Genomic DNA, 27,879 nt, shown 5'->3' with positions numbered 1-27,879 from the left:
TCGAGTTATATTAAACGAGGCAGCAATGGAAGTAAACAAACCCTTAGCCATAATTATGAGAGTTTCCTTGGACTCAGGGGTAGTGCAAATGTGCAAATGGACTGGAGATGTGCAAATGTGATCCCAATTCACAAAGCAGGATCAAAGGGTGACACAAGTAATTACAGACCTGTTAGTTTAACTTCTGTTCAAGGGAAATTAATGGAGGCACTGGTTAAAGAAGCACTGAAAGATCATCTAGACAAGATTTCAGTTATAGCTCGGACACAGCATAGTTTTGTTAAGGGGAAGTCTTGCCTGACCAATTTGACTGGATACTATGATGTTGTCACAAAGGAACTGGATGCAGGGAATAACTTTGATATCGTATATTTGGATCATAGAAAGGCTTCTAATACTGTTGCAGATGGAAGACTGCTGCACAAACTGGAGTAGTGTGGCATTGCAGGCAAATCACTGCTATGGATAATGGGATGGTTGAGTGGAAGAAGATAGAGTGGTAATCAATGGACACTGCTCATCGTGGACTAATGTTATTAGTGGAGTCCCTCAGGGTTCAGTATTGGGTCCATTGTTGTTTTCTGTATTTATTAATGATATTGATGATGGTATATCAGGCTTAATGTCCAAGTTTGCAGATGATACAAAGATTGGCAGGGTTACTAATGAAACTATGCTGCTGCAACATGATCTAGAAAAAGTTGAGCAGATGTGCTGAGAGGTGGCAACTGGAGTTTGTAACACTGACAAATGTAAAGTACTGCATATGAGAAGCAGTAACATCAGAGTAACATATCAACTGTGTGGTACTACACTGACAGTGGTAGAGAATTAAAACAACCTGGGGGTAATTGTGCAGTCAGATATGAAGTTTTCTGAACAGTGCAGATGGTCTGCAAGAGTAGCAGACCATCTGTAGATATACAGGAATTTTTCTAGCAGGGATAAGGAGGCGATTATCCCCTTGTATAAGGCAATGGTCAGGCCACAACTTGAGGACTGTATACAGGTCTGGAGGCCTCATTTTAGGAAGGATGTAGAGTTGCTAGAACGAATACAGAGAAGAGCAACAAGATTAGTGAATGGAACAAAGGGTTGCTCTTATGAAGAAAGGCTTAAGTTTAGCAAATCACAGTGTCTGGAGACTAGGCACCTGCGAGGTGATCTGATTGAGGGATATAAAGCCTTGAATGGTTTGAGCATGCTCAATGCTGATGGATTCTTCCTCTTGCTCAGAATAATCGTCTGAGAGTACATAAATTCAAATTGAGGAAAGACAGTTGTAGGACAGATGTGTGGAAGCTTGCCTTTAGCCAGCATGTGGTTGATTGCTGGAACAATCGTCTATCTGTCACTGTAGAAATTGATAGCTTAAATAGGTTCAAGGCAGAACTAGACAAACATTTGGATTGAGTGGATGGATGAAATTAGTTTTTTTTTTTTTTTTTGGCTGATGCTACATAAGCTTGCTTTCTTGCATCATGTGCCTTTACTAATGCTAATTCTAATAATTCTGTCTTTCTCCAAAACTTGTCTAAACACATGCCACAAGTCAGCATCCTTTTACTGTCCAATTTCAAACTAACAGAACCAACTTTTCATCTTCATCATTTATTCCTTCAACTTCTGTTTTCTGGAACATCCTTCCTTCATATGTATTTCCTGCAAATTGCAATTCACAGAAATTCGTCTGATGTGAACAAGTATCTGCTTTCATCTTCTCAACCCATGCACAGTACTAAGTATTATAGGTTCTAATACCTCTCGTGCTTTGGGTTTTCTAAAATTGGGGGGGGGGGGGCACAAATTTAAAACAGATAGCTGCAGGACAGATGTGCAGAAATTTGCTTTCGGCCAGAGAATAATTTATTGTTGAAACAAACTTCAATCTGGTGTTGTGGAAATGGATTGTTTGAATAAATATAAGTATTAGCAAATTATTGGAAAGAATGGAAAGATGAGGTTAGTAGTTTTATTTGGCTGATGTTTGTATAAGCTTGCTTCCTTGTGTCATTTGCCACTACCAATACTAACCTGTTCTTTTCCATAAAAACATGGCAGGTTCTGTAAAATAACAAGTACTAGTTTTCTGATTTGAGTGCAGGAAAAATGTTAGAAGAAAATGCAATCAGCTGTGTGAAAATAGCAGTTGGATTCTGCACATCAACAAATGGTTCTAAACACAACACTCTCCCATTCAAGATTTGGTTCCCCCCCCCCCCCACCAAACACTCCTGTAATATTCTATATTCACCTGACCTTGCCCCAAGTGGATTTTTACCCTCTTCGACAAACTCAAAACAAAGCTGGCACATTTTATTTTTAGGTTGATTTATTTTTAGGTTTATTTTTAGGTTACAGATAAGATTGTAAAGGTTGCAGAGCTACTTTAGTTGGAGGTTGATGCCAAAGACGTGGAGGAGTTAACAGAGGAAGAAGAGAAGGAATTATCTAATGAAGAATTTATTGACTTGCAGGCGGTGATAGTGAAAGAAGAAAATGCTGACGAAGCTCAAGATAAACCAAATGAGGAGCCGAGACGCTTCATCACCAGAGGGACTGCAATGGCATTTCGTGAAATTGCATCAGCAATGGTGAGGTTTGAGCAGATGGATCCTGACAACGAACAATTCTTAAAAGTTAACAGAGGGGGTGAATGATATGCTTGCTTGCTACAAAGAAATCTACGATGAAAATAAAAAAGCCACCGTCCAGTCATCCATTGATATGTTCTTTCATAAGGTTGAGTGGCTGACGCCTTCTAAATCTCCACAGCCTTCAACCTCCACAGCGGCGTACTTATCATCTGAAGACATCGATTCTGGCAATGATGCTCGAGAAGTAAAAGTTACCAACGTTATGCCTGTCTCCTCTCTTTTTTGTAATCTATAATTTTCATTTTTTTTTTTTAAATTGCATGCTTTTGTAATTTTTCCTACACATGAGATAAAAATTTAATAAATACAATAAATAATTCTATTTACATGTTTGTCAACATTTCTTTTTTGATTCAATCAATTCAGCGAGCACAGTTGCGAGTGCTGCACATGCATGGGGGAAATTCCAACTTACGTCGCGTTCCACAGAATGCAACCCTTACGTAAGTCGGAGAGCTCCTATACAGTTTAAATTCTTCCATAAGTGGTAGGAATGTTAGTTGCATTCAATCAGAACCAAGTTACTTTGAAGTTGCCTGCATATAAAAATGATTTTTTTTATATAGAAAAATAATCTTAGATTTTTTTGATCAGACCTCATATATATCCAGAATTAGTACACTCTCCAAATTGAATTGTTCTTTCTTGAGTTGAAACTGGCCACTCCTTCATTCAATACCCATAGCAAACTTATGAATAATAAATTAATACTTCAGTGCTTTGGTAATTCACTGGAAGATTTTGACACAAGCAACCACCAATTCTTATCTCACAGTTTAACAATCTGAAGATGCTTGGCAGGCATTTCCTTAACTAAGCTATGGATTCTTCGAATAACATACTTCAAGTAAATACATGTTTCTTTCAGAAAATATTGCACATCAATATTAAGCAATAATTAATAATGTTTGACCAAAATATATCGCAATCAACAATTCTTGTTCATTTTATGTTTGGTTTGTTTATTCTTTAATTTTTTTTTATTTTTTATTGACTTACTGTTCCCAATCTCATTGTAACCGTTATAGAAAATTTAATAGGGATTCGGTGAAGTTCTCTTTGAAAGCTTCCCCCCCACCCCCAGTAAAAATTTCTGCTTAATCATATGTTTGCCATATAAGTTAATCCTCTTCTTCTTTAGTCATCTTTTGCATCTCATTAAGTGGTGTATCACAGTAAAACCATTGAGAATCACTATCTACCCCTTATTGTTTTACTTTTGCAGTGTAATAGAATATCATAATTACATTATGATATTCTATTACACTGCATGGTAAAATGTATAGAAAACTGTAAGAATATACATACTCCCATAAACAGAAGGTCACAAAACCAAAGCCTACAGACAGAAAATAACATGATTCCTATTACTGTGTGTGCACATGGGACACTTTACGTAACCAAGGCTTTCTTTGTATTGTACTGCAAAATAGTTTCTCTGTAAACAATGTCTCAATATGGAAAGGTGTCTGCTATAAGAATTGACAATTTCAAAGGTTTTCAGGAATTAAGTCTGAAAACATAATTTTCAATGAATACTGCAAACTATTTTCATCTAACGAAGAAGATGAACAAATTCTTGGGTTTTAAAAGGTCAACAGCACTGTATATTTGTGTAAAAAATATAAATATATAATAATTTATAAATATATTGACATTCATTTACATCTTTCTAATTGATCCTTTAATTTAAGCTTAAAATTTTATATGCTGAATATAAGGCAACGTTAAAATTTTAGATTATATTTTTTATGATTCAAAGGTAAACTTACACACCAGAATATATGGTATATATTTCTTGAAAAATACACTTAATTTTCTTTTTTATGATGTGTATCATGTTTATGTTTTTATTTTAAAATATTGGTGTAAATACACCATAGTTTACCCATAAATTTAACTACATAAGTAGTGTAAAGGCATCGTTTGGTAATATCTCATATTGTGGCTACCTTCACAATGAGATATCAGGTATTGAATAAATAAATAAAACTTTGAATAAATAATGCATCTCTAGCAGAGGAGATTACTGTTATTTATTCTCAGTAGGCACCACCCAGATGCATTTTGGAGCTTGCTGGCTCACTCATCATTGGGCAGGAAGGTACCCTGATAATGCAGACATGCTATCACGGTTGCGAAGTTAGTTCTGCAATACAAGAGATGCCAAATAGTGAAGATAATGATAATATTTTGAAGACTAAAGACACAATGCATAATATGTTATGGGTTGAAATTAACTATATAATATAAGTGTAAATACACCATAGTTGACGCATAAATTTAACTACTAAGTAGTGTAAAGGCATTTATCTTCACTATTTGGCATCTCGCATATTGTGGAATTAATTTCGCAACCGTGATGCCACGTCTGCATTATCAGGGTACCTGCCCGCCCACCGATGAGTGAGCCAACAAGCTCCAAAATGCATCTGGGTGGTGCCTACTGAAAATAAATAACAGTAGTCTCCTCTACTAGAGATGCATTATTTATTCGAAGTAGTGCTTTGTTTGTTATTTGGTTTTCAGGAGCATTAGCAACTAAGGCCATATTGCTCCGAGATATGCGGTGGTCATTCCCTGAACCTTTCCGCATCCTCCGTATTTGGTGGTGACGGACTCAAACCCCCGGTCTAATCAAGAAGTGTGTGCTACGCACTGCTGCTCCTTCCCACCTGGCTACGGAGGCGCATCCCGAAGTAGTGCAATACCTGGTATCTCGTTGTGAAGGTAGCCACAATATGAGATATAACCAAGCGATGCCTTTACACTACTTATGTAGTTAAATTTATGGGTAAACTTTGGTGTATTTACACCGATGTTATATAGTTAATTTCAACCCATAACATATTATGCCTTGTGCATTAAGTCTTCAAAATAGTATCATGTTTATATAGAACTTATGTGCATTAACTGAGGTAGTGTTTATTATGAAAAAATTAATTAAATAATAATAAAAATTAAATAATAACACATTGCATAAAAAAGAAAAAAAAAACAATAGTAGTTCTATATTTAATAATTAGCTAGACAGTATTCTGATTTTAAAACTTCTGCAAATCTCTTTAGCAATAAATCTAGTAAATGCTGCAGTACTTCAACCATAACACCATACCAGGTGTTCACAATAAGGAATAACTATTTATTCCTCATTGACCTCATTGTCGGTGAAAATATATAATTATTGTCACTGACAATAATTAGTTATTGTTGGTGACTCTATTGTCAGGGAGACAGGTAATATATTGTGTAAAAAGGATAGGTGGAATAGGACTAGAGTATGTCTGCCTGGGGCAAAAGTTGATGATGTTGTAGAACAGATATCATCTTTTAAGGGACAAAGGGTCATATCGTTGTACACATTGGCACTAATGACATTAAGAGTAGGAGATCTGCATATTTATTTAACAAGCATGCAGACATGCTTGTTAAATAAATATGCAATGCTGAAAAAAAGTCATGAGTTAGGGTTAAACTTGAAAGTGTCTGCAATTCTGCCCAGACACGATAGGAAGGAGTATATGATGAGAGCCTTGCCAATCAATTCGGTTTGGAGGGACTGTGCAAGACTCATGGGGCAGAATTTTTCTCAGTGTGGTCTGTGCTTGTTAGGGTAACTAAGAATAAGATAGATGCATGTATACTTGCATATACACCAATGTTATAAGTATAGTAAACAAATTTGATGAATTTTAAGTGCTGGTCAAGACATCAAAGGCAGATATTGTTGTGATATCAGAGACATGGAGTCACACGTATATAAGCAGTGTAGAATTGGAATTTGGTGAGTACAATGTGTATATAGAGGACAGAGTAGGAAGGGAGGAGGGGTTATGCTGTTAATTAAGAAAAACAAAATCTAAGGAAGTGCATCCAGTTGACATACATGGACAATGTTGAGTCAGTTTGGTGTGACATAAGCACTGGGAAAGCAAAAATGAGAATAGGAGTGTGTTATAGGCCTAATGACTTTAATAGTACAACAAACAATTGTACAGAAAAATAGAATTGGCCAGTAAATCAGACTATGTTATAATGGGGAATTTTAACTTTCCAGATATTGACTGAAACTTGTGACTCGCTCACTGGCAAAACTTTTGTGGATTTATTGGATGACTGTTTTCTGCAGCAGCATGTTCGAGAGTCAACCAGAGAGTGTAATACTCTTGATCTGGTTATCAACAGTGATTATTCGTGAATTAAGAATTTGCAGATAAAGGAACCACTAGGTGGCAGTGACAATAGTGTACTGATGTGCGATTTACTTAAAGATATAATTACCATCAGGAGTAAAGGGAAGGGTTATTGCTTCCGTAAAGGTGATTACAGTGGTCTCAGACATTTTTTTAAATTGATGATGTTACCAACAGCAAATTCTAAGTGGGGAAGCATTCAAGGAACTAATCGTGGAAGCTACTAGGCTTTTCATACCGATTAAGACTCTAGTTGAGGATATTGCTACTGCACTCATAGAAAGATCTCTGGACAATGGTGTGCCAGTATTATCACTGAAGGCAGAACTAGTCTGGATATACAACAGAAGACTGCTGGATATCCTGAATGTGACTTTATGGAAGGTGTTTTTGTTCTACCCATACAAAACACATTGAAAGCAACAATTGCAAGTGGGTTATGCCAAAACTCAACTGACATTTCCTGTCAACTTCTCTGCACAAATTGTAGTAGACATCCGGTGGCTATAGAAAAATTCTTTTAGGGGAGATGAATCCCATTTTCACTTGAATGGGACTGTAAACACTCAAAACTTAAGAATTTGGGCCACAGAACCACCCTATGGAAATACAGGAAATCTCCTTATATGTACTTAAGGTTACTTTATGAGGTGGTAACACGACTACCTTCATTATAGGCCCATTCCTTTTTGAAGCAAACCATTTTACTGGATTTATTGCATTTGTTTACTGCCTGATGGTACCAAATTAGCAGATTAGTATCTGCTGTCATTCCACAACTGCAAATGGTGAGGATGGTTGGAAACAGCATTTTTTTTTATGCAAGATAATGCATTTCCTGACATCAGATTTGTTCAAGAACTGTCACCACAGCGTTTTACTATGGAAAGGATAATCAACTGCCCATTTATCAACAACACAGCTGCCACAAGGATAGCATCAACTCTGATATGTTATGTTCAGCGTTTTACCATGCTGTTACTGAGTGTATAATTCTGCTTAACTACAGCAGGGGACACATATCAAGTACTGAGAATCCAATATCATCATTGGGAAATTTGAATTATTGGCAATATATCATTTGAATTATTGGCATTATAAATTGAATTTTAATTATTGTAATATTGGGTTTGCTGGTCAGTACTTGACATATGCTCCGATCTGGTTACCACTGTGGTTTGGAAGAATTTAAAACACAGTAATGGAATGGTTAATGGGGTTAATATTCTGCTAGACCACAGTGGTGACCAGAAATGTGTCAGCTTCATGTAGCTCCAAAGTCAGTCACAAGGAGGTACCATACCGTTATGTCATGCTAATATGCTTGACAATAGTTGTGCCATACATTGTGTTACCACTAATGCTGTTACATGAAAACATCAAGCACTAAAGTGAAAATCTTATTGTACTAGTTTTAATGGCATGTTCTTTGTTCACAGTAAGCACACCAATACAGATCATGTAACAGATTAATCATTTAGAGTAAATAATTTCTCCTGTTTGATTTGTGAGCCTAATTTTGCTTTTAATGTATTTCTCTTCTGCATCCTGTCTAGAACATATGTGCTAAGTTTGGGTAATGTAGCCCAAATTCAGAACTGACTGGAGCATGGGCTACATTACCTCCATTGGAGGTAATGTAGCCCATGCTCCAGTCAGTTCTGAATAAGAGTTTAAGTGAAGTCACCTGGTGGCCTCAATAAAAATTTTCTTTCCTTTTCTTCTTCTTTCTTTCTAAAGTAAGAAAATTTTGAAACAAACTATTAAATAATCTAGTTACTGCCTTCTTGAACACTTCAGTCAGAAATTTGCAACAAAAGAATGTGGAGTTGTGGGTAGGAAGGAAATACACTAGTGTGCAAAACTTAAGGAACAGTCAGGTTTCCACCTGTAGCTTCTCATAGGGGTGGCCTGGATATGGGAAAAGCATACCAAAGGAACCTCGTGGGGTACAGAAATGAAGGAAACAACACCGTCACAACAACAGAAACAAAATGGTACAGAGGGACTTTATTCAAAAATGGCAACATAGCACTGGTTGCCATGATACAGATGCATCACTGCCAAAGATAGAACAAAGGGAAGAGGTGGTCCTTGGTAGGAGATATGGGCACCCCTAATGCCGATGCAGGCTTTGCATCGCCTGTCCATACTTAGAACAATGTTGTTGATAAGTTCTTGTGGTAGCATCGTCCATTCCTCTGTCAGCAGCATCTTCAGCTGGTGAACATTTTCTGGTGGGTGTGGACGTGCCACTAGGCAACTCCCCAGAGCATCCCATATGCGTTTGATGGGATTTAGATTGGTGGAACGGGCAGGCCAATCCATACGGGAACTTGGGGCCAATGGCACCTCGGAACAGATGCACATGAGGAAGGATTACCTCAGTAACAGTAATCCTTGTTACCAGCGGTACTGTAACCAGCGTGCACTGGTTACGGTACCGTCTTCCAGTATCTGGAGTTGTGTATGTCCAACCAAGATAATGCATCCCCAGATGAGAACACCTCGACCACCATATCGATCCCTTTCAGTGATGTTTGCAGGGTGATACCGTGTACCAACCTCTCGCCAGATTAGCTGATGTCCAGAATTGCTGCTGAGATTGAATCTACTCTCATCAGTAAAGAGTACCTTACCCCATTGTGCTGCTGTCCAGTCCTTGTGTTCAATGCACCACTGTAAACGGTGTCTCTGTAAATAGTGTTCAATGCACCACTGTAAATGGGCAGGTGTTAAAGGGACACAGCGTACTGGCCGTCAGAAAAACAGTCCATCTTTGTGGAGTCGCCTGGCCACAGTAAACCGCAATATCCTGCATCCTGTGCAGTTGGTTTCCAATGGATCCCGCTGTCTGGTATCAGTCCCTCTTGACCTGTAGGAGTATATAGCGGCCATCGCTGGGTGTTGTTTTTTGTGGACGACCACCACTGGTCCTTCGAATAGCTGTACCTGTCATTCTGAAGGCTGACCATGCATGCGAGATGATGCTTTGGGCGATACCGAACTCTGCAACCACACTCCTTACATTTCAACCTTCCTTGAGCTTCCCAATTATTTGACCCTGGGTAAAGTCATCCAGATGCTGTCTACTGGCCATTTCATTATCTGTAGCACTGTATGAAACCAATCGAACATCTGTAACAATCGTGCTGCTCACCATTCGGTAATTTGTACATAACTGCTGAATTGCTGATTTTATCTGTTTATGTGAGCTCTCTCATCATGATGCAAATTTTTGCATGTGCACCAGCTTTCTACTGAACGGCCACAGTTATGCAAATCGCCACAGGTTGTTTCGTTTCATTTTGTGGTTGTAACCTTTAGAAATAGCATTGGCCCGTAAGTTGCACACCAGTGTGGTTAATATTGGAGGCTTGAAGTGGTGAAACCCATGTTACGTCTCTAGAGCAAAGTTTCCGGCAACCCCCCTCCCCCCATACTTCTCCTTCAACCCATGCACGGTACTAAGTACTATAGGTTTTGATACCTTTCGTGTTTGGGGTTTTCATAAAAAAAAAAAAAAAAAATTGAAACTAGAAATCATTGTGCATTTTTTGGGGCAGAAAATAGTGGCATAGTGGCAAAAAAGAACCAAGAATAAGTTGTATGGTACATACACCCTTTTCTTGGTTCATTTAGCAATAAGCTACTAGTGCCATATACTAGAAAAATGAATAAACCTAACTTCAAATGTTGGTGAGACACATTTATCTCTACTACAGCTGTGGAGATATGTACAAGATTTTTAGAAATGGCACTGAAAATAATTTGTTGCAACAGTTACAGTGAATGCATAACTCTTGAAGCATTTTTTGAAACTTTTAGCATTAGCATTAGTAGAGGCATTTGATGCAAGAAAGCAAGCTTATGCAGCATCAGCCAAAAAAAAAAAAAAAAAAAACCACTTCCACTTCACCCCTCTGTTCGTTCAAAATACCTGTCCAGCTGAGCCTTAAACTTATTTAGGCTATCAACCTCCACCACAAGGGATGGAAGTCTGTTCCACCAACCAACCACCCGCTGGCTAAAGGCAAATTTCCGCACGTCTATCCTACATCTGTCTTTCCTCAATTTGAATTTATGCTCTCTCAGGTGATTTTTCTGAGCTAGAGGAAGAATCCCATCAGCATTGAGCATGCTTAAACCATTCAAGGCTTTATACACCTCTATCAGATCACCTCGCTGGTGCCTAGTCTCCAGACACTGTAATTTGCAAAACTTAAGCCTTTCTTCGTAAAAGCACCCCTTTGTTCCATTCACTAATCTTGTTGCCCTTCTCTGTACTCGTTCCAGCAGCTCTACATCCTTCTTGAAATGAGGCCTCCAGACCTGTATACAGTACTCTAGGTGTGGCCTGACCATCGCCTTATACAATGGAATAATCACCTCCTTATCCCTGCTGGAAAAATTCCTATATATCATCGACAATACACCATGAGCTACTCTTGCAGCCCGTCTGCACTGCTCAGAGAACTTCATATCTGCCTGCACAACCACCCCCAAGTCCCTTTCATTCTCCACCACTGTCAGTGTTGTACCACAGAGTTGATACGTTGCTCTGGGGTTGCTGTTTCCCATGTGTAGTACTTTACATTTGTCAATGTTAAACTTCATTTGCCACCTCTCAGCCCATCTGCTCAACCTTTCCAGATCCTGTTGCAACAGCATAGTGTCAGTAGTGTCCTTGACAACCCTGCCAACCTTTGTATCGTCTGCAAACCTGGACATTAAGCTTGATATACCATCATCAATATCATTTATAAATACAGAAAACAATAATGGACCCAACACTGAGCCCTGAGGGACTCCACTAATATCATCAGTCCACGATGAGCAGTGTCCATTGATTACCACTCTCTGTCTTCTCCCCCTCAACCACCCCTTTATCCATAGCAGCAATTTGCCTCCAATGTCACACTGCTCCAATTTGTGTAGCAGTCTTCCATGTGCAACAGTATCAAAAGCCTTTCTAAGATCCAAGTATATAATATCAAAGTTATTCCCTGCATCCAGTTCTTTTGTGACTGCATCATAGTATCCAATCAAGTTGGTCAGGCAAGACTTCCCCTTAACAAAACCATGCTGTGTCTGAGCTATAACGGAAGTCTTGTCTAAATGATCCTGCAGTGCTTCTTTAACCAGTGCCTCCATTAATTTTCCTGGAACAGAAGTTAAGCTCACAGGTCTATAATTACTTGTGTCAGCCTTTGATCCTCCTTTGTGAATTGGGGTCACATTTGCACATTTCCAGTCTATGGGTACCTCCCCTGAGTCCAAGGAAGCTCTCATAATTATGGCTAAGGGTTTGCTTACTTCCTTTGCTGCCTCCTTTAATATAACTGGATAGATCCCATCCACCCCGGGTGCCTTTCTTGTGTTTATCTTCAACAGTTTCTCCTCCACTTTACTCCCAGTTATTTCAAGATTCTGTAGCTTACTGCTAGAGTTGAATACACCTCTGGCATTCCCCTCGCTGAATAACTCCTCATGTGTGAATGTCGATGCAAAATATTCATTTAGTTTGTTAGCTACCTGAGCAGGATCATCAACACTTGACCCATCAATATCAAGTGGACCAATTTGATTCATCCCCTTCCTTCTAGAGTTTACATAAGTAAAGAACTCTTTGCTGTTTTTCTTTGCATCCCTTGCCAAGGATTTCTCGTAATCTGCCTTCGCCTACCTAACCTCCTTTGTAACTTGGTTGCATATCAACTTGTATCTATCATAGGCTTCTGTGTCATGTGTTAATTTGTATGTATCCCATGCATTTTTCTTCTCTGCCATATGCCTCATTAGTTCATCTGACATCCATTTTGGCCTAAACCTTGAACAATATTTCTTAGTTGGTATGTAAAGCCTAGTAGCTTCCAAGATAAGTTCTTTGAATGCTTCCCATTTTGAATTTGCTGTTGGTAACATCATCAGTTGGTCCCACTGTATAGAATTTAAATACCGTCTCAGTCCATCGTAGTCGCCTTTACGGAAGCAATAACCCTTCCCTTTACCCCTAATGGTAGTTACCTCTTTGAGTAAATCCCACTTCAGCACACTGTGATCACTGCCACCTAGTGGTTCATTTATCTGCAGATTCTTAATGCATGAAGAATCACTGCTGATAATCAAATCAAGAGTATTACTCCCTCTAGTTGCCTCCCGAACATGCTCCCGAACAGTTACAGTGAATGCATAACTCTTGAAGCATTTTTTGAAACTTTTCTACAAGTATCTTGTGAAATTTGCATTTTTTTTGAAGCATACTAACAAAAAATCAAGAACATATTGAGCAACTCTTAATTTCTATAATCAGACACTTAGGAGAACTCAGAGAGGGTAAATTGGCTACTGATCTGTAATAAGAATAAATAACAAAATTACATACAGAATTATTATTGGCTCTTCTGGCTGTGACTGCATTGAAAGAAATGGGAATTATTTTCATATATTTATTTTTTTTATGGATGGATCTGCACTAACTGGATTAACTATTGTATTACGAGACACTGCTGAGAAAGACTAGGGAATGGTTCTAATGTGGGCCATGCTGAACTTGATGAATTATACAAAATATGTATATGAAGGGTGGATATACAGGAATTGTGTGTATTTAAACTGCACTGAATTGGAAGGAATATTTTTTTTGAAGTATATATGTATGCGACTCTTTTCTTACATATGTAATGCTTTCTGAGACACAAAAAATTTTGGATATTTTAAACAAAACATTGGGGGAATGGAATCAACCTACAAAAGTCTGTGTCCCTGCAGGAAAAATTCCTATAAATTACTGACAAAACCCCATGGGCTGTCACCATTGTTCAGAGAACACATCAGACCGTGCAATTACCCTCAAGTCTTTTTTATTCTCCACTACCCTCAGTATGGCAACACATGGTACACAATTCTGGGATGACTGCTCTCATATGCAGTACCTTGACAGATGCAAGGTACTGCTCTCATATACAGTACCTTGCATCTGTCAATATTAAACTTCAGTGACTGCCATGTAACCACATTCTTGTCTAGATGGTCCTTCATTATTTCTTTAATCAGTGACTTCATTATTTTCTCTGGAACAGAGTAAAGCTTACAGGTATGTAATTAGTCACTGTGCCCTTTCATTTCCCTTGTCAATAAGGAGACAAACTGAATAGATATTTTACATCTCATTTTACATATGAGGAATTATTTTGGGATAGGGATGCCAGGAACTCCCCTTCTGGCATCCCTATCCCAAAATAATTCCTCATATGTAAAATGAGATGTAAAATATCTATTCAGTTTGTCGGCAACCTCAGCAGTATCATCAACAGTTACATCAGATATATCTACAGACCAGTGTAATTCCTTCCTTTCTACATAAATAAAGAAGTCTTTGGTACTTTTCTTTGCATACTTTGGCAGAGACTTGTAATCTGCCTTAGCTTGCTTAACCCACTTTGTCACCTGATTGCAAACTAGTTTATATCTACTCTAGGTTTATATATCTCTCACTCATTTATGAGAAACCTGTGTATTTTTCTTCTTTGCCACTAGTCTATTCAGTTTATTTAACATTCATTCTGGTATAAATCTTGAACAGCAGCTGTCAGTAGGTTTGTTTGTTTGTTATTTGGTTTTTAGGAGCATTAGCAACTATGGCCATATTGTTCCGGGATATGCGGTGGTCATTCCTGACCTTTCCGCATCCTCCGTATTTGGTGGTGACGGACTCGAACCCCGGTCTAATCAAGGAGCGGCTGTCAGTAGGTAATAAAATCTTAGCAGTTTAGATTGGGTTGGAGGTAGATGATACTGAATATCCTTGAGAAAGCAATTTCCTTGATAATCAGATCAACAGCACTGCTTGTGTTTCACAGAACTTTTCCATTGGATTTGTCCATAAATGGGTAACATAAGCCAGAATATCACCAGTGGATCGACACTGACGGAATCTATACTGGCAATCATTGATCAGATGGAAGGTTTTTAAGTAGTTTAAGAGTTGGTGATTAATTGATGTCTATATTACTTTAGAAAGAGTAGAAGTAATTGCAATGGGCCGATAACTGAATGGGAGGGATTTGTCACCCTTTTTGGAACTGGTTGGATATGTGCAAATTTCCAAGCAGAAGGAAAAATACTTTTCAAATAAGAAAGTTAAAAAAAGGCGGCAAAGAACACGAGTAAGTTCAGGAGTGCAGGTTTTGAGAACAAGTGGAGAGATACCATCAGGACCTGGAGCTTTCTTAGCATCAATCTTCATCAAAATCCTTCTAACATCCTTTTCACAGAAGACTACAGAAGACATTGAATGGAGCATGTTGGGAATGGTGGGAGGTGTTTTACCAAGATCATTAATACATGAGTTTGAAGAAAAATGGGATGCTAGCAAGTCAGCTTTATCCTTGGCTGAAGTGACAACAAACCATCTTGTTTTGACAGAGGTGGAAGCAGAGATGGGCAAAAGTTGCAGCCAATGGCTTTGGCAAGAGACTAGAATGCTCGGCTACCATCAGGGCAAGAAGCAAGTTTTCTACTCTTAGCTTGTTCAAAATCTAGTTTTGACTGATTAATAACTGTTTTACAATTGTTGCGAGCTTTGGTGTGGGCAAAAAATGAAACTGAAGAATTGGAAACAAGCCAATTACGATATGCAACATTCTTCTCTTGAACAGCCTTGGCACATTTATTGGAAAACCAAGGTTTAGATAAAGGATGAGATTTTAAAGTGGAGTGTAAGATAAAGGATTCCATTCCTACAAGAATAATTTCACTGACACGATCTAAGCAAATGTTGACATCAGTTTTGAAACAGTAATCCGATCAAGGAAAAGAAGAAAAGAAATCTTGCAGGTCATCCCATTTTGCATTCTTGTAATGCCAAACATCATGAGGTTGAGAACAGCCGTGAGATAAAGGTTCCATTGGAGAAAAGACAATCACCAAGTTGTGATCTGAGGTGCCTAAAGGACCCCTCACTTCAACTTTGTACTTGTTGGAGTAGCAGTAGTAGTAGTAGTAATAGTGGCATATGATGCAAGAAAGCAAGCATATGAGCTTATGCAGCATCAGCAAAAAAAAAAAAAAAAAAATTTGCACTACAATTCCCTCTAAATGTTTGTCCAGTTCCTCCTTAAATTTATTTAATCTATCAACTTCCACGACAGATGGCAGTTTGTTCCAGCAATTAACCACCCACAGGCTAAAAGCAAATTTCCGCACATCTATTCTATATTTGTCTTTCCTCAATTTGAATTTATGCCCCCCCTTAGGTTCATAACCTGAACAAGTGGAAGAATCCCATCAGAATTCAGCGTGCTCAACCTATTCAAAGCCTTATACACCTCAATGGGTGCTGCTTAGAAGGGTTGATTGTAAGAAAAAGATCAAGCACGTTGGCTGTATGGTTAGGATTGTCTGGTATTCTGGTAAGTAAATGAACAATCTGTGCAAGGTCATTAGTAACTGCAAAAGCCTCAGCATCTCGACCAGATGGGTCGGTGTGACTAGAAAACGGAAGTCAGCTGGAGTTGTGAACATTAAAATCACCAAGGAAAATTGTTAGGAAAGTTGGACTGAAGAAAGTCAAATTGAAAAGAGAGAAGTCAAAGAGCTCCAAGTGACTAGTGGAGTTGGGAGAACGATAGAGACAACAGATGAATTTCACTAAATGCGGTAGAGAGATTTTAAGCCAGAGAAGATCGAAAAGAGGAGATACCAAATTACCAAGTCTCTGACAGGCAATATCGGAACGGACCTATGCACAAGTACCACCTTTGAGACAAAAGGAATCATACAGCGAATAATTTGGGCAACTGAGATGAGCAGTAGTTGAATCAACCGATAACTGAGAATCTGTCAGAAAAAGTACATGGGGTTTGGCAGATTGCAAGTGGAAATGGACGTTGTTGAGATTAGAACTGAGACCACATATATTTGTGAAATTAACTAGGAAGTGTTTGGGAGGTTTAGATCTTTTCGCAGTTACTTATTCTATTAGTTTGACAATTCATGGTGTATTCAATAGTAAGAAAAGGTGGGGGGGGGGGGTACATACTGTATGTAGTAATGAAATTTTTGGATATGGCATACACATGGTAAGAATATACCCAGATCCTTGAAATAGGATGGCCTTCACAATTGCCCCCGCATATACACTACTCTGACTCCCTCCAGTCACTATCTGGCAGAGTAGAGGGAGTAAGATTATACACTAGCTGATCCAGAAGCCTCCTAAAGAGTTACGAATAGGTTCAGTCTAGTGTACTAGCTAGCAGCCAGCCCGCAAACACCGTTTTAGAGCTGTACCCTCAGAATGTAAAGAAGATTGGATCTCGCGATGATGTCCATCATAACCTCAAAAGTCATCAGTCATACTGTGTGATGGAAGAGATGGGGAAGGGTTGACCAAAACATAGCTCTGGAGACTAAACATGGGTTCCACCACTTCAATCCTCCAATAAGCACAGTGGTGGTATTGCACCAGTTGATGAGAGTCATCTACCACCTAGTATTGCCTGGTAACACATAGGGGTGGCATTCCTCCATGTGGTGTGGTGTGGGCACCACACCTCGACCCCTGCTTACGTTGGTTCACACCTGGGTGGTTGCCCACGTGTGCTTGTGCATGCTGATTATACCCAGAATTACTAACAATGTATAGTAATAGAGTAATTGGCTGTCACAGACCGTCCGGACTTCGCAGAAATTGGGTCCACTTGACTTGAGTGTCACCCGAATATCAGTTCCATCAGCATTTTAGACTCCCAGCTAGCAAGTACAGCTTGTCTGGCATATCTGAGTGAATTTCTGTGACAACCTCAAGGACCACGACAAGGTGTATTTAATAATACACTTATTATTTGTGTAATATAGGTGAACAGATCTAGTACTAGGAATCAAAATGTGATGTCACATTGATTACAAAAAGGTGCTCAGATTGTTTGAATCATTCGATAGTTTCATTTTTTCGTTTGTATCAATTTTTATTATAAAAATTGGATTTATTAATTTTTTTTAAAGTTACATTTTCCATAGCACACTTGAAGCATACTTGCAACACAGGTTCAGAAACACTGCATTAAGTCATACACTCCTACTCATTCTTTGATTTTGCAGTGCTTATGTCACCAAACTGGTTCAACATTGCACTGTTCACCTCTGTTAGCTGGGTTCACTGCCTTGGATTCTATGTGCTTTTTAGCTAAGAGCATTACTCCTCCTCACCTCCTGTCCTGACAGTACTTGATAACATCAGGTACTGAAACAATTATAACTTTATGCTCGCAAAAAAAAAAAAAAAAAAAAAAGTGCCCAATATTTGTGAATATCATTAAGAACTACAGTGTAAAATTAATGGTTTTCCTCTAAGTTACTTAACGCTTGATGAAAGACTATTTTATTCAATTACATAGTGCTGTATTCTTTATTTAATTTATGGAAGATTTCAAAACAAATTGTAAAATGAACAAATTAAAATAACAGAGCAGAGCATAACTTGTTCATTAGTATTAATGAGATGAACTACTAATCTTCAGTACCATCTGTCTTTTGTAAATTAAACACATTCTTGCATTTGACAATTACTTTCTAATCATTTCCACATTATAGCAGAATACACATGTACATATATACAATTATTGAGCGAAAGCACATATACATACAGACATAAATGCATGCACATGAATTCAGTGTGATTTTTTCCTTCTAAAATTACCTCATCTAATCTCATAGGTTTTGTGAATACTTCCCTCATGCTCTGTATTTTTCTGTTGCATAACCAGGTACTCATTTGATCACAGTCAATTCCTAAGAGGTTTGTCATGATGACTAGGTGAGGATCATCTGGCTATAAAAAAAAAAAAATTATATATATTTATATAAATTTATTTATATATATTTAAGTATGTAAAAAACATGAGTATTATAATTATACACTATTCAATTTTAGTACAATAATGTTTTTTAACTTTAATTCAATTCAATATGAGAGGTACTGCGTTCAAAAGAAAACTGAACATAAATTTACAATCTGAAAACTGAAAAAAAATTACAATCAATGCAATTTAAATTTAAAGATTTTAAAACAGAATCAAAGTATACAATTAAAATTATTCCAAAAATTGCAACCATTTAGAGGCTGGGCTGGTTGCCTGGATTAGCACTACAGCACTAACTCAACAACCTGAAATATGCTAACCCACTCCCACAAAGATAACAAGTGAAAAATGAAATCAGACATGGGGGTCTCTTATTTCTAACAAAATACAACTATAATTCTTCAACATGAGTTACAGTGTCTTATGGCTGGTTAGGTAGTTAATTCTGTAACAGTGACCAAGTCATATGCCATTTTCTTTTACTGCTGCTAATCTGGAATTCTAAGTACAGCTGTCCCCCGCTACAGCATGATTCACTTAATACTTGTTCATCATAGCACTCTGTATTTTTTATACCTCTCCCCCCCCTCAACTGTGGTCTGTTCCCAAGGAACAGTGCTATTCACTCCAAATGCGTTGGGAGGAGTTACCCATTAGGAGAGGATTGTGTGCCTGCGAGATCTCTCAAAAAAAAAAAATGTAATGCTTTTCAGTTCAATTTTTAAATCAACTGCTATTTGCAGTACTTGCCTTCAAAGGGCAAGTATTGTGAATAGCAGTTGATTGAAAGCTTTGAAATTGGGAATGGTGCAAAGCATCTCCAATTTACAACAAGGAGAAATTCTGAAAATTGTCTGTTTATTGCCTAAAAGTTATTTTTCATATCCATGGATAATTTACATCTTTGTGATAATTTTCCGCAGCCATTTGTACTGCCACAAGTTTCCTGTGTCCAAAACTGTAATATGCTGTGGTCCATTAATGCTATACATGGAAAATATATCAAAGCAGTCACTGCACCATTTCTTGCTTATTATAAAAATATACACTTCAACACATAATCCTGCTCAGCACAGTGTTAATGAAAAGGGGAGTGCCTGCTTGCGAGGTGCTCATTAGCTGAAGTTTATTGAAGCATTGTTTATCAAACTTCTCTTTAGGAACTGTCATTTCCTGACAGGGAGTTGCTTGAGCATTTCTTAGTATTGCTTGGTAGTACTACTCAGAAATGCTGTCTTCAGTTTAGTTTAGTTTTGGTTTGGTTTACATTGTTTACGTGCATCTTGTATCCGAATGATTGGTTTTAGTTTACTATGTACGTAGTTTCAACCAATCTTTAAAAAAAAAGGCCCCAAAGAGATCAAGTGAATCAGAAAGTGTTAATAATGTGAAGGGGAAAAGCTATCAGAAAAACTTTTTGTTGTATTCTTGTTTTTTCAAAATGTCAAAATTGGACATTTTAAAAACACTGGATTCAGAAGAGTGCTCGGCTTACACTACATTTAGTGATTTTTAGGGATTTAAAAATCAATGACATTGCAAATTGTTATTGTAAATACAGTGTGCATATAAGATTCCATAAACTTTAAGGTAAGATTTCTTGCATTTTATTGAACACAATGTATTTATTTTTCCACAATTTATGTATTTAAAGTTTATATTTAAAGCTCCTATTACATTTAATATTGTTATACAGAGAAACAGCATCTTAAATTTGGCCAGAAATACCAGTAATGCCAACCAATTAAATTTATTTACAGTATATTTTATGGATAAAACCTTTAATAAAATTAAGGGAAAAAAATTTCACAGAATTTTAAAAATTTCAATTTCAATGCAGTTTATTTTTTGCAAACAGAAAGAAACTCTATGGTACAACTCCAGTACAATGGTAAGATAACAGAGAAGGATCAAATGAAGTCAGAAAGATGGCTTCTCCATCATAAATCTGGAGAGTCAGCAGCTATGAATGAATAAATAAATAGATAAATAAATAAATAAAGGCACATGAATAAAACGTCATAAAAGAAATTAAAATAGCCATGGGAGCTTTTCAAGTATACTCTATTACAAAGAAATTTTGAAAGTAAAGGAAATAACATAAGGAGTGTCTCAGGACATGTGACATGAAGATCACATACATTAGCAGAAAGTAAAGGGGAAAAAAAGAGAGATGGAGAAAAAATAGAAGAAGATAAAAAAAAAAAAAAAAAAGAGGAAAGGGAAAATGAGTGGGGAGTACTTTTCTTCTGACCTGCACACCACTAGTGGTTAGAAGGGCGTGCCAGAGACAGAATATTTTTTTTTTTTGACAAAGAGCTAGAATGCACGGGAAGACAGTGAAAAATAATGCTGGACTGCAAAGAGTTAAATTTCATATCCCCTTTTCAACAACATATAAGCAAGGAAAAAATTTTCAATGTACTGTTGCTGAGTCAAACTTTAAAACACTGTTCTTCAAAATAAGCTCTTCAATTTTAGTCACAAAATTTGGTTTTGATTTTTAGTTTTTGATTATACATAAAAAATTATACTGTAGATCTATGTTAAGTTTTAAAGTGCCATCATGAATACCTATCCCTGGTAATTTTTACTATATGACATGCTTAAAATATGATACATATTTTAAATTGGGACTTCTGGAAATTTATTTGTGAAGCTATTAGCATAATACAGAAAACTTGTGAAGAATATTACTATTGGCAAAGTGATGTAAGGAAGCAAAGCTTATGTATCAGCTAAAAAAAAAAAAAATCCATTTACCCATTCCTTCTGATAACACTATGTGAAATCCAATAGTGTCACTGGTTTTTCACTAGTGTCAATATTTTGGTGGCAATCAAAGGTTTTGTTTCTCCAACATTTATATATATTATATAAGTGGGTACCAGTGATATACATCTGTAGTAACTGTGATATATAAGAACCTGTAGTATTTATATGTCCCCCCCCCAGTTTACTCCGGCTATCAAATGAAGGGGTGAATTACCTCCAAATTTGTTCTACTATGTTTGTGTATTACATAATGTCTTATGTCTTCAGTCTTATGTATGGGTATTACATAAGACTGAAGCAGGTAGAGCATGGCATCAGAAGTGCCAAGTATTGCAATACACATGAAGCCCATTTTGATATGCCTACAGGTGATCAAGATGAGGTGTGGGCACTTCATCTCTGCTGCAGTGGTTGCAAGTCAACATTAGAAGGATGGTTTTGTGGCAATCATAAGTGTATGCCTTTTGTTATACTTCGAATATGAAGAGGGACCCACAAACCACCATGACAACTGCTACTTTTGTATGGTAAATATGTCAAAAGTTTAAAAAGTCTGTGGATCAAAATGCCATAATGTACCCCAGAATACCATTCCTTATTGCTATGGTGCCCCATGAAGATATGCCAATTCCTAATTCACTTTCAAGAGAAAAGCCTTCAGAAATGGATGATGAATCTGGTGGACAGAATAAGTGGGATTACAGCACAGAAGTCTGTCCAAGTAAAATGGCATTACTCTAATCAGCAAAAATTGGATGACACAGTGAGAGTTTAGATTTGAGGATTTTTTTCTCTCTGCATTGAATTTGGTTAGATTTGAGTCTAACCAAATACAGTGCAAAGAGAGAAAGATTTCTGCTAACATCTCATTTAAGATGGATCCTAGCTGTAAGACTTCCACATACAGAAAAAGATATGTCAATTATGCATGTTTTGGCAATGCTGCAGAATCCCTGTGCTATTGTTTTGGTTTGAATAGTCTTTATAAAGAAATTGGTACTGGTCAACACCCAGAAGAATGGTATCTTTTCATAGACAGTTCAAGTAAAAGTTTCAAAGCTGCATTACTTCACAATGGGAACATACACCCATTGATGCTTGTTGCACACTCTGTTCCTATTATTGAACAGTGCGCAACAGAAGGTCTACAAAATGGATGGAGACATGAAGCAGCTGTTACAGAAGATCAAGTATGACCAGTATAAATAGGTCTGTGTCGACTTCAAGATGCTGGGGGTTTGTAAGGGGGTTTTAACTAGGTTTCCTCTTTCTCTACGACTGGAACAGTATGGCTATAGAGCAGCACTACAGGAGCAGAAAATGGTACACCAGAATTGAGCTTCAGCTTTGAGCACATAATGTAGTAAGTTATCATTGTGTTCCAAGAAACAAAGTCTTGCTTTAATCTTTCCATATCAAGCTGGGATTGCTTGATTTGTTAATCACTGGGTACTTAAGGTGACACCTCAAAGCATAAAGAGTACAATCTGTTTCCATATATGCACTTCACACAACTTACTACTCTTAAGCCTTCGAAGGTTATCATGTACAGCTCTCAGAGTTACTGATTTCAGCCACCTCTACTTTCTACAGTGCAATAACCACTTCTTTGTCCGACTGGCAAAGTTCCTATACCAAAGGCAGAGCTCAAAAGCTGTTCTAGTTGACTGTCTGCACTGCAGAGAACTTCATATCAGATGTAATTACCCCTAGATGTTTTTCCCTATCTACAACCTTGAGTCTCGTGCCACCAAACTCAAAGTAGTTAATAAGAAATAACACCTAGCGAGATGTTTAGGCATAACATCAAGCTATTGTTAAGGATGATAGCTAGAATATTAAGGAACTGAGATAGGTAAATGGTAAGAGAGATATATAAGCTTAAAATAGTTAGCATTAAAAATTATATTTAAGTGAAGAGATGTGTTTAACTCACATGTCATTATAAAGGTTTAAATTAATCACATAATGGCTAGCTTGTACTTATTCAACTGTTAATATACTTCCCTCTAGTGCAGCTATTTACAATGAAATTATGATTAGTGAGAATGCTAGCACTCAGGTAGTTGGAAATGTGGTAATTACTGAATTAAAAAACAGTACAATCAGTCTAACTTTATTTTACCCGAAATGCTTAGTTTTTATAATTATTGAAATTTTTAAGTATGCAATCAGCATCAGAATAAACTGTTATCAATGTACAAATTAAAGTATGAATGAACATAACTATTGTTATTTGGTTATTAATTCTCATTACTATGCACTCAGAGAATTTATGGTTTTCAAATTTATCCTGTTGCTTATGATCATAGAATTCCCAGTGACTGAAAAGTTTGATATATCCAATTATCTACAAATAATTAGATTACATAATGAAGTACATTATTCACACACCTCAATAAACATTCAATGTATGGAATGAATGATAAAAAACTAAAAGAAGGACAGAAGTATATTTCTGCTTAATACTTCTAAGCAGAAAGGTTTTCAACTAACTGTTTGATACTGATGAAGGAATATCAGACTATGTCTCAGTTTCAAGATGATGCAAAGGTTGGCAGGGTGGTGAATTACAGTAATAATGTTATGCTACTGCAACAGGATCTAGAAAAATTAGGCAGTTGGGCTGAGAAATGGCAATTGGGATTTAACATTGACAAATGCAAAGTAGTACATATGAGTAGCAGTAATCCCAAATTAACTTACCAACTGTGGTACTACACTCAGGGTAGTAGAAAATGAAAAAGACCTAGGAGTAATTATGAAGTTCTCTGAGAAGCGCAGACAGACTGCCAGGACAACACATGGGGCTTTGTCAATGATAAACAGGAATTTTGCTAGTAGGGAATAAGGAGGTCATTATTCCATTGTATAAGGCAATGATAATGCCACCACTTGAGTACTGCACACAGGTCTGGAGGCCTCATTTTAGGAAAGATGTAGAGCTGTTGGAGCAGGTAAAGAGAAGGTCAACAATATTGGTAAAGGGAACAAAGGGGGGGGGGGGGGGTGCTCTTACCAAGGAAGGCTTCAGTTGTACAAATTGCAGCATCTGGAGACTAGGCACCTCCAAGGCCATCTGGTTGAGTTGTTTAAGGCTTTGAATGGATTGAGAAAGCTCAATGATGATGGGATTCTTCCTCTAGCTCAGACTATGTATATGAGGGGACAAATTCATCTTAAGGAAGAATAGTTGCAGAACAGATGTGTTGAAGTTTGCCTTCAGCCAACGGTTCATTGATTGCTGGAACAAACTTCCATCTGATGTAGTAGTAGTGGCAAGTGTATGAGCTTATGCAGCATCAGCCAAAAAAAAAAAAAATTTCTCACAACCATTCCCTCTAAATGTTTGTCCAGTTCCTCCTTAAATTTATTTAACCTATCCACTTCCACAACGACAGATTGAAGTTTGTTCCAGCAATTAACCACCCGCTGGCTAAAGAAATTTCCACACATCTACTCTACATCTGTCTTTCCTTAATTTGAATTTATGCCCCCTTAGGTTCGTAATATGAACAAGTGGAAGAATCCCATCAGAATTTAACATACTCAACCCATTCAAGGCCTTATACACCCCAATCAGATCACCACGCAGGTGCCTAGTCTGCAGCCACTGCAATTTGCAGAACTTAAGCCTCTCTTGGTAAGAGGATCCCTTCATTCCCCTCACCAATCTTGTTGCCCTTCTCTGTACATGCTCAAGCAAATCTACATCCTTCCTAAAATGAGGCCTCCAGACCTGTACGCAGTACTCAAGGCGTGGCCTGACCATTGCCTTATACAGAGGGACAATCACCTCCTTTTCCCTTCTAGCAAAATTCCTGTATATCATTGACAAAACCCCATGACCTGCCGTGGCAGCCTGTCTGCATTGCGCAGAAAACTTCATATCTGACTGCACAATTACTCCCAGGTCTTTTTCATTTTCTACCAAGCTAAGTGTAGTACCACACAGTTGGTACATTTCTCTGGGGTTACTTCTACCCATAGGCAGTACTTTGCATTTGTCAAGGTTAAACTTCAATTGCCACTTCTCAGCCCATCTGCCCAAAATTTTCTAGATCCTGTTGCAGTAGCACACTGCCATTACTGTCATTCACAACCTTGACAACTTCTACACATAGTGTATCATCTGCGAACTTCGACACTAAGCCTGATCAATATCATTGATAAATATAGAAAACAACAGTGGACCCAACACAGAACCCTGTGGGACTCCACTAATAACATTAGTCCATGAAGAGCAGCACCCATTGATTGCCACCCTCTGTCTTCTCCCACTCAACCATCCTTTTATCATTGTAGCAACTTACCCTTAATACCATTCTGCTCCAATTTGTACAGTAGTCTTCCTGAATTTAAAGGTTTTCCTGAAATCCAAATATATGATATCAAAATTATGTTTTGCATCCAGTTCCTTTGTAATCACATCATAATATCCAATCAAATTTCAGACAAGACTTTCCCTTAACAAACTGAATTATTGCTGCAGTCTTGTCTAGATCAGAGGTCACCAAACTACGGCCCACGGGCCAGATCTAGCCGTGTAGTCTATTCATCCCGCCCGCCCCGCACTGTGCTACTTCTATCAGATCCTACCTGGCTATTAAAATTGTCATTTTTGGTTGACATAACATCTCACATGAACCAACTGAATTTAAAACTTCAAGGAAAGGACAACTTTATCTGTGACCTTTACCGAATCATTAAAGGATTTCGAAGAAAGCTATTACTTTTTGAAGCACAACTAGAAAGAGGAGATTTCTCTCATTTTCAGTGTTTCAAAGAATTTCTTTCTGAAATCGGAGATATTAATCTCGAGTTTCCAAAGAAAATTATTAATGACTTAAAAACGCATTTTTTGGAAAGATTTTCAGACCTCGACAGAATTGAGAGTGATATTCTTTTGTTTCACAATTCGTTTCATTGTAATGTTGATGACATGCCAGTCGAACTACAGTTAAGAGATCATTGATTTACAAGCAAATGACCTATTGAAAGAGAAACACAGAGAAGGAAATCTTATAGAATTTTATCGCTGCTTATTTGATAATGAGTTTAAAAAATTAAAGAAATTTGCCTCTGGTATGGCATCAGACAACTTATGTCTGTGAGCAAGCATTTTCAAAACTGAAATATGTAAAGTCCACATATCAAACAAGGCTGAGTGATGAACATTTAAAGGCAATTCTCTTGGTTGGGTGTAGCAATTCAAAAGCAAACACTGATGATATTTTAAAAGCTAAATGCCAGTTCCATAAATCACATTAATCTTTTCTGCTTATCTTATTCCTAATGTCGCCTTCCTTGATAAGTTTTTGATAAATAAATATATTTGCTATCTTTATTTTTCTATATATTCTTTATTTTTACACATTTTGTGTATTTGTAAATAAATATATTTGTTGTCTTCATTTTTGTTGTATTTACTGAATTGTACATATTAAACAAAATGATAATACGGCCTGTGCTGGTCAATCTGGCGCCTCCGTAGCCAGGTGGGAAGGAGCAGCAGTACGTAGCACACGTTTCTTGATTAGACCGAGGTTCGTGCCCATCACCATCAAATACGGAGGATACGGAAAGGTCAGGGAATGACCACCGCATATCCCGGAGCAATACGGCCTTAGTTGCTAATGCTCCTAAAAACCAAAATAACAAACAAACAACAACTTGTCAATCTCTCGGTTATCTGGCCTGTCGTGAAAAAAGTTTGCTGACCCCTGGTCTAGATGATCCTGCAATGCATCTTTAACCAGTAACTCCATTATTTTACCCGGAACAGAAGTTAAACTAACTGGTCTGTAATTACTCGTGTCACCCTTCGATCCCCCTTTGCGAACTGGAGATACATTTGCTCATCTCCAGTCTGTGGGGATCTCCCCTGAGTCCAAGGATGCTCTCATAATTATGGCTAAGGATTTGCTTACTTCCTTTGATGCCTCCTTTAATATAATTGGATAGATTCCATTCACCCCAGGTACTTTCTTATGTTTAACTTCAACAATTTCTCCTCCACTTTGCTCTCAGTAATTACAAAATCATTAAGCACTCTGCTACAATTTGATAACCTTCTGGCATTTTCAAACCTCAGATTCATCCCCTTCCTTTTAGAGTTTATATAAGTAAAGAAATCCTTGCTGTTTTTCTTAGCATCCTTTGCCAAAGACTTCTAATCTGCCTTCGCCTGCCTAACCTCCTTTGTGACTTGATTAGAGACTAACTTATATCTGTCATAGGCTTCTGTGTCGCCTGATAATTTATATGCATCCGATGCATTTTTCTTCTCTGTCACGAGTCTCATTAGTTCATTTGATACCCATTTAGGCCTAAACCTTGAACAATATTTCTAAATAGGTATGAAACTTTTAGTAGCTTCCATGATTAATT

At 37.5% G+C, this 27,879-nt stretch overlaps 1 protein-coding gene across 3 annotated transcripts in view; it reads right to left on the bottom strand.

Annotated features, from left to right (window-relative positions):
• Positions 1 to 27,879, bottom strand: part of didum (dilute class unconventional myosin) — an 814,019-nt gene that overhangs the window by 585,390 nt on the left and 200,750 nt on the right. For all 3 annotated transcript variants that reach the window (XM_090373351.1, XM_090373360.1, XM_090373369.1), the window contains exon 10: positions 18,552 to 18,683. In XM_090373351.1, coding sequence (XP_090229477.1) covers positions 18,552 to 18,683 — 132 coding nt within the window. The remainder of the gene's footprint in view (positions 1 to 18,551; positions 18,684 to 27,879) is intronic.

The sequence above is a fragment of the Mastigoproctus giganteus genome, chromosome 1 (genome assembly GCF_048544385.1).
Source record: "Mastigoproctus giganteus isolate SK-2022 chromosome 1, ASM4854438v1, whole genome shotgun sequence".
NCBI lineage: Eukaryota > Metazoa > Arthropoda > Arachnida > Uropygi > Thelyphonidae > Mastigoproctus > Mastigoproctus giganteus.
This window is presented reverse-complemented; position numbering and strand designations above follow the sequence as displayed.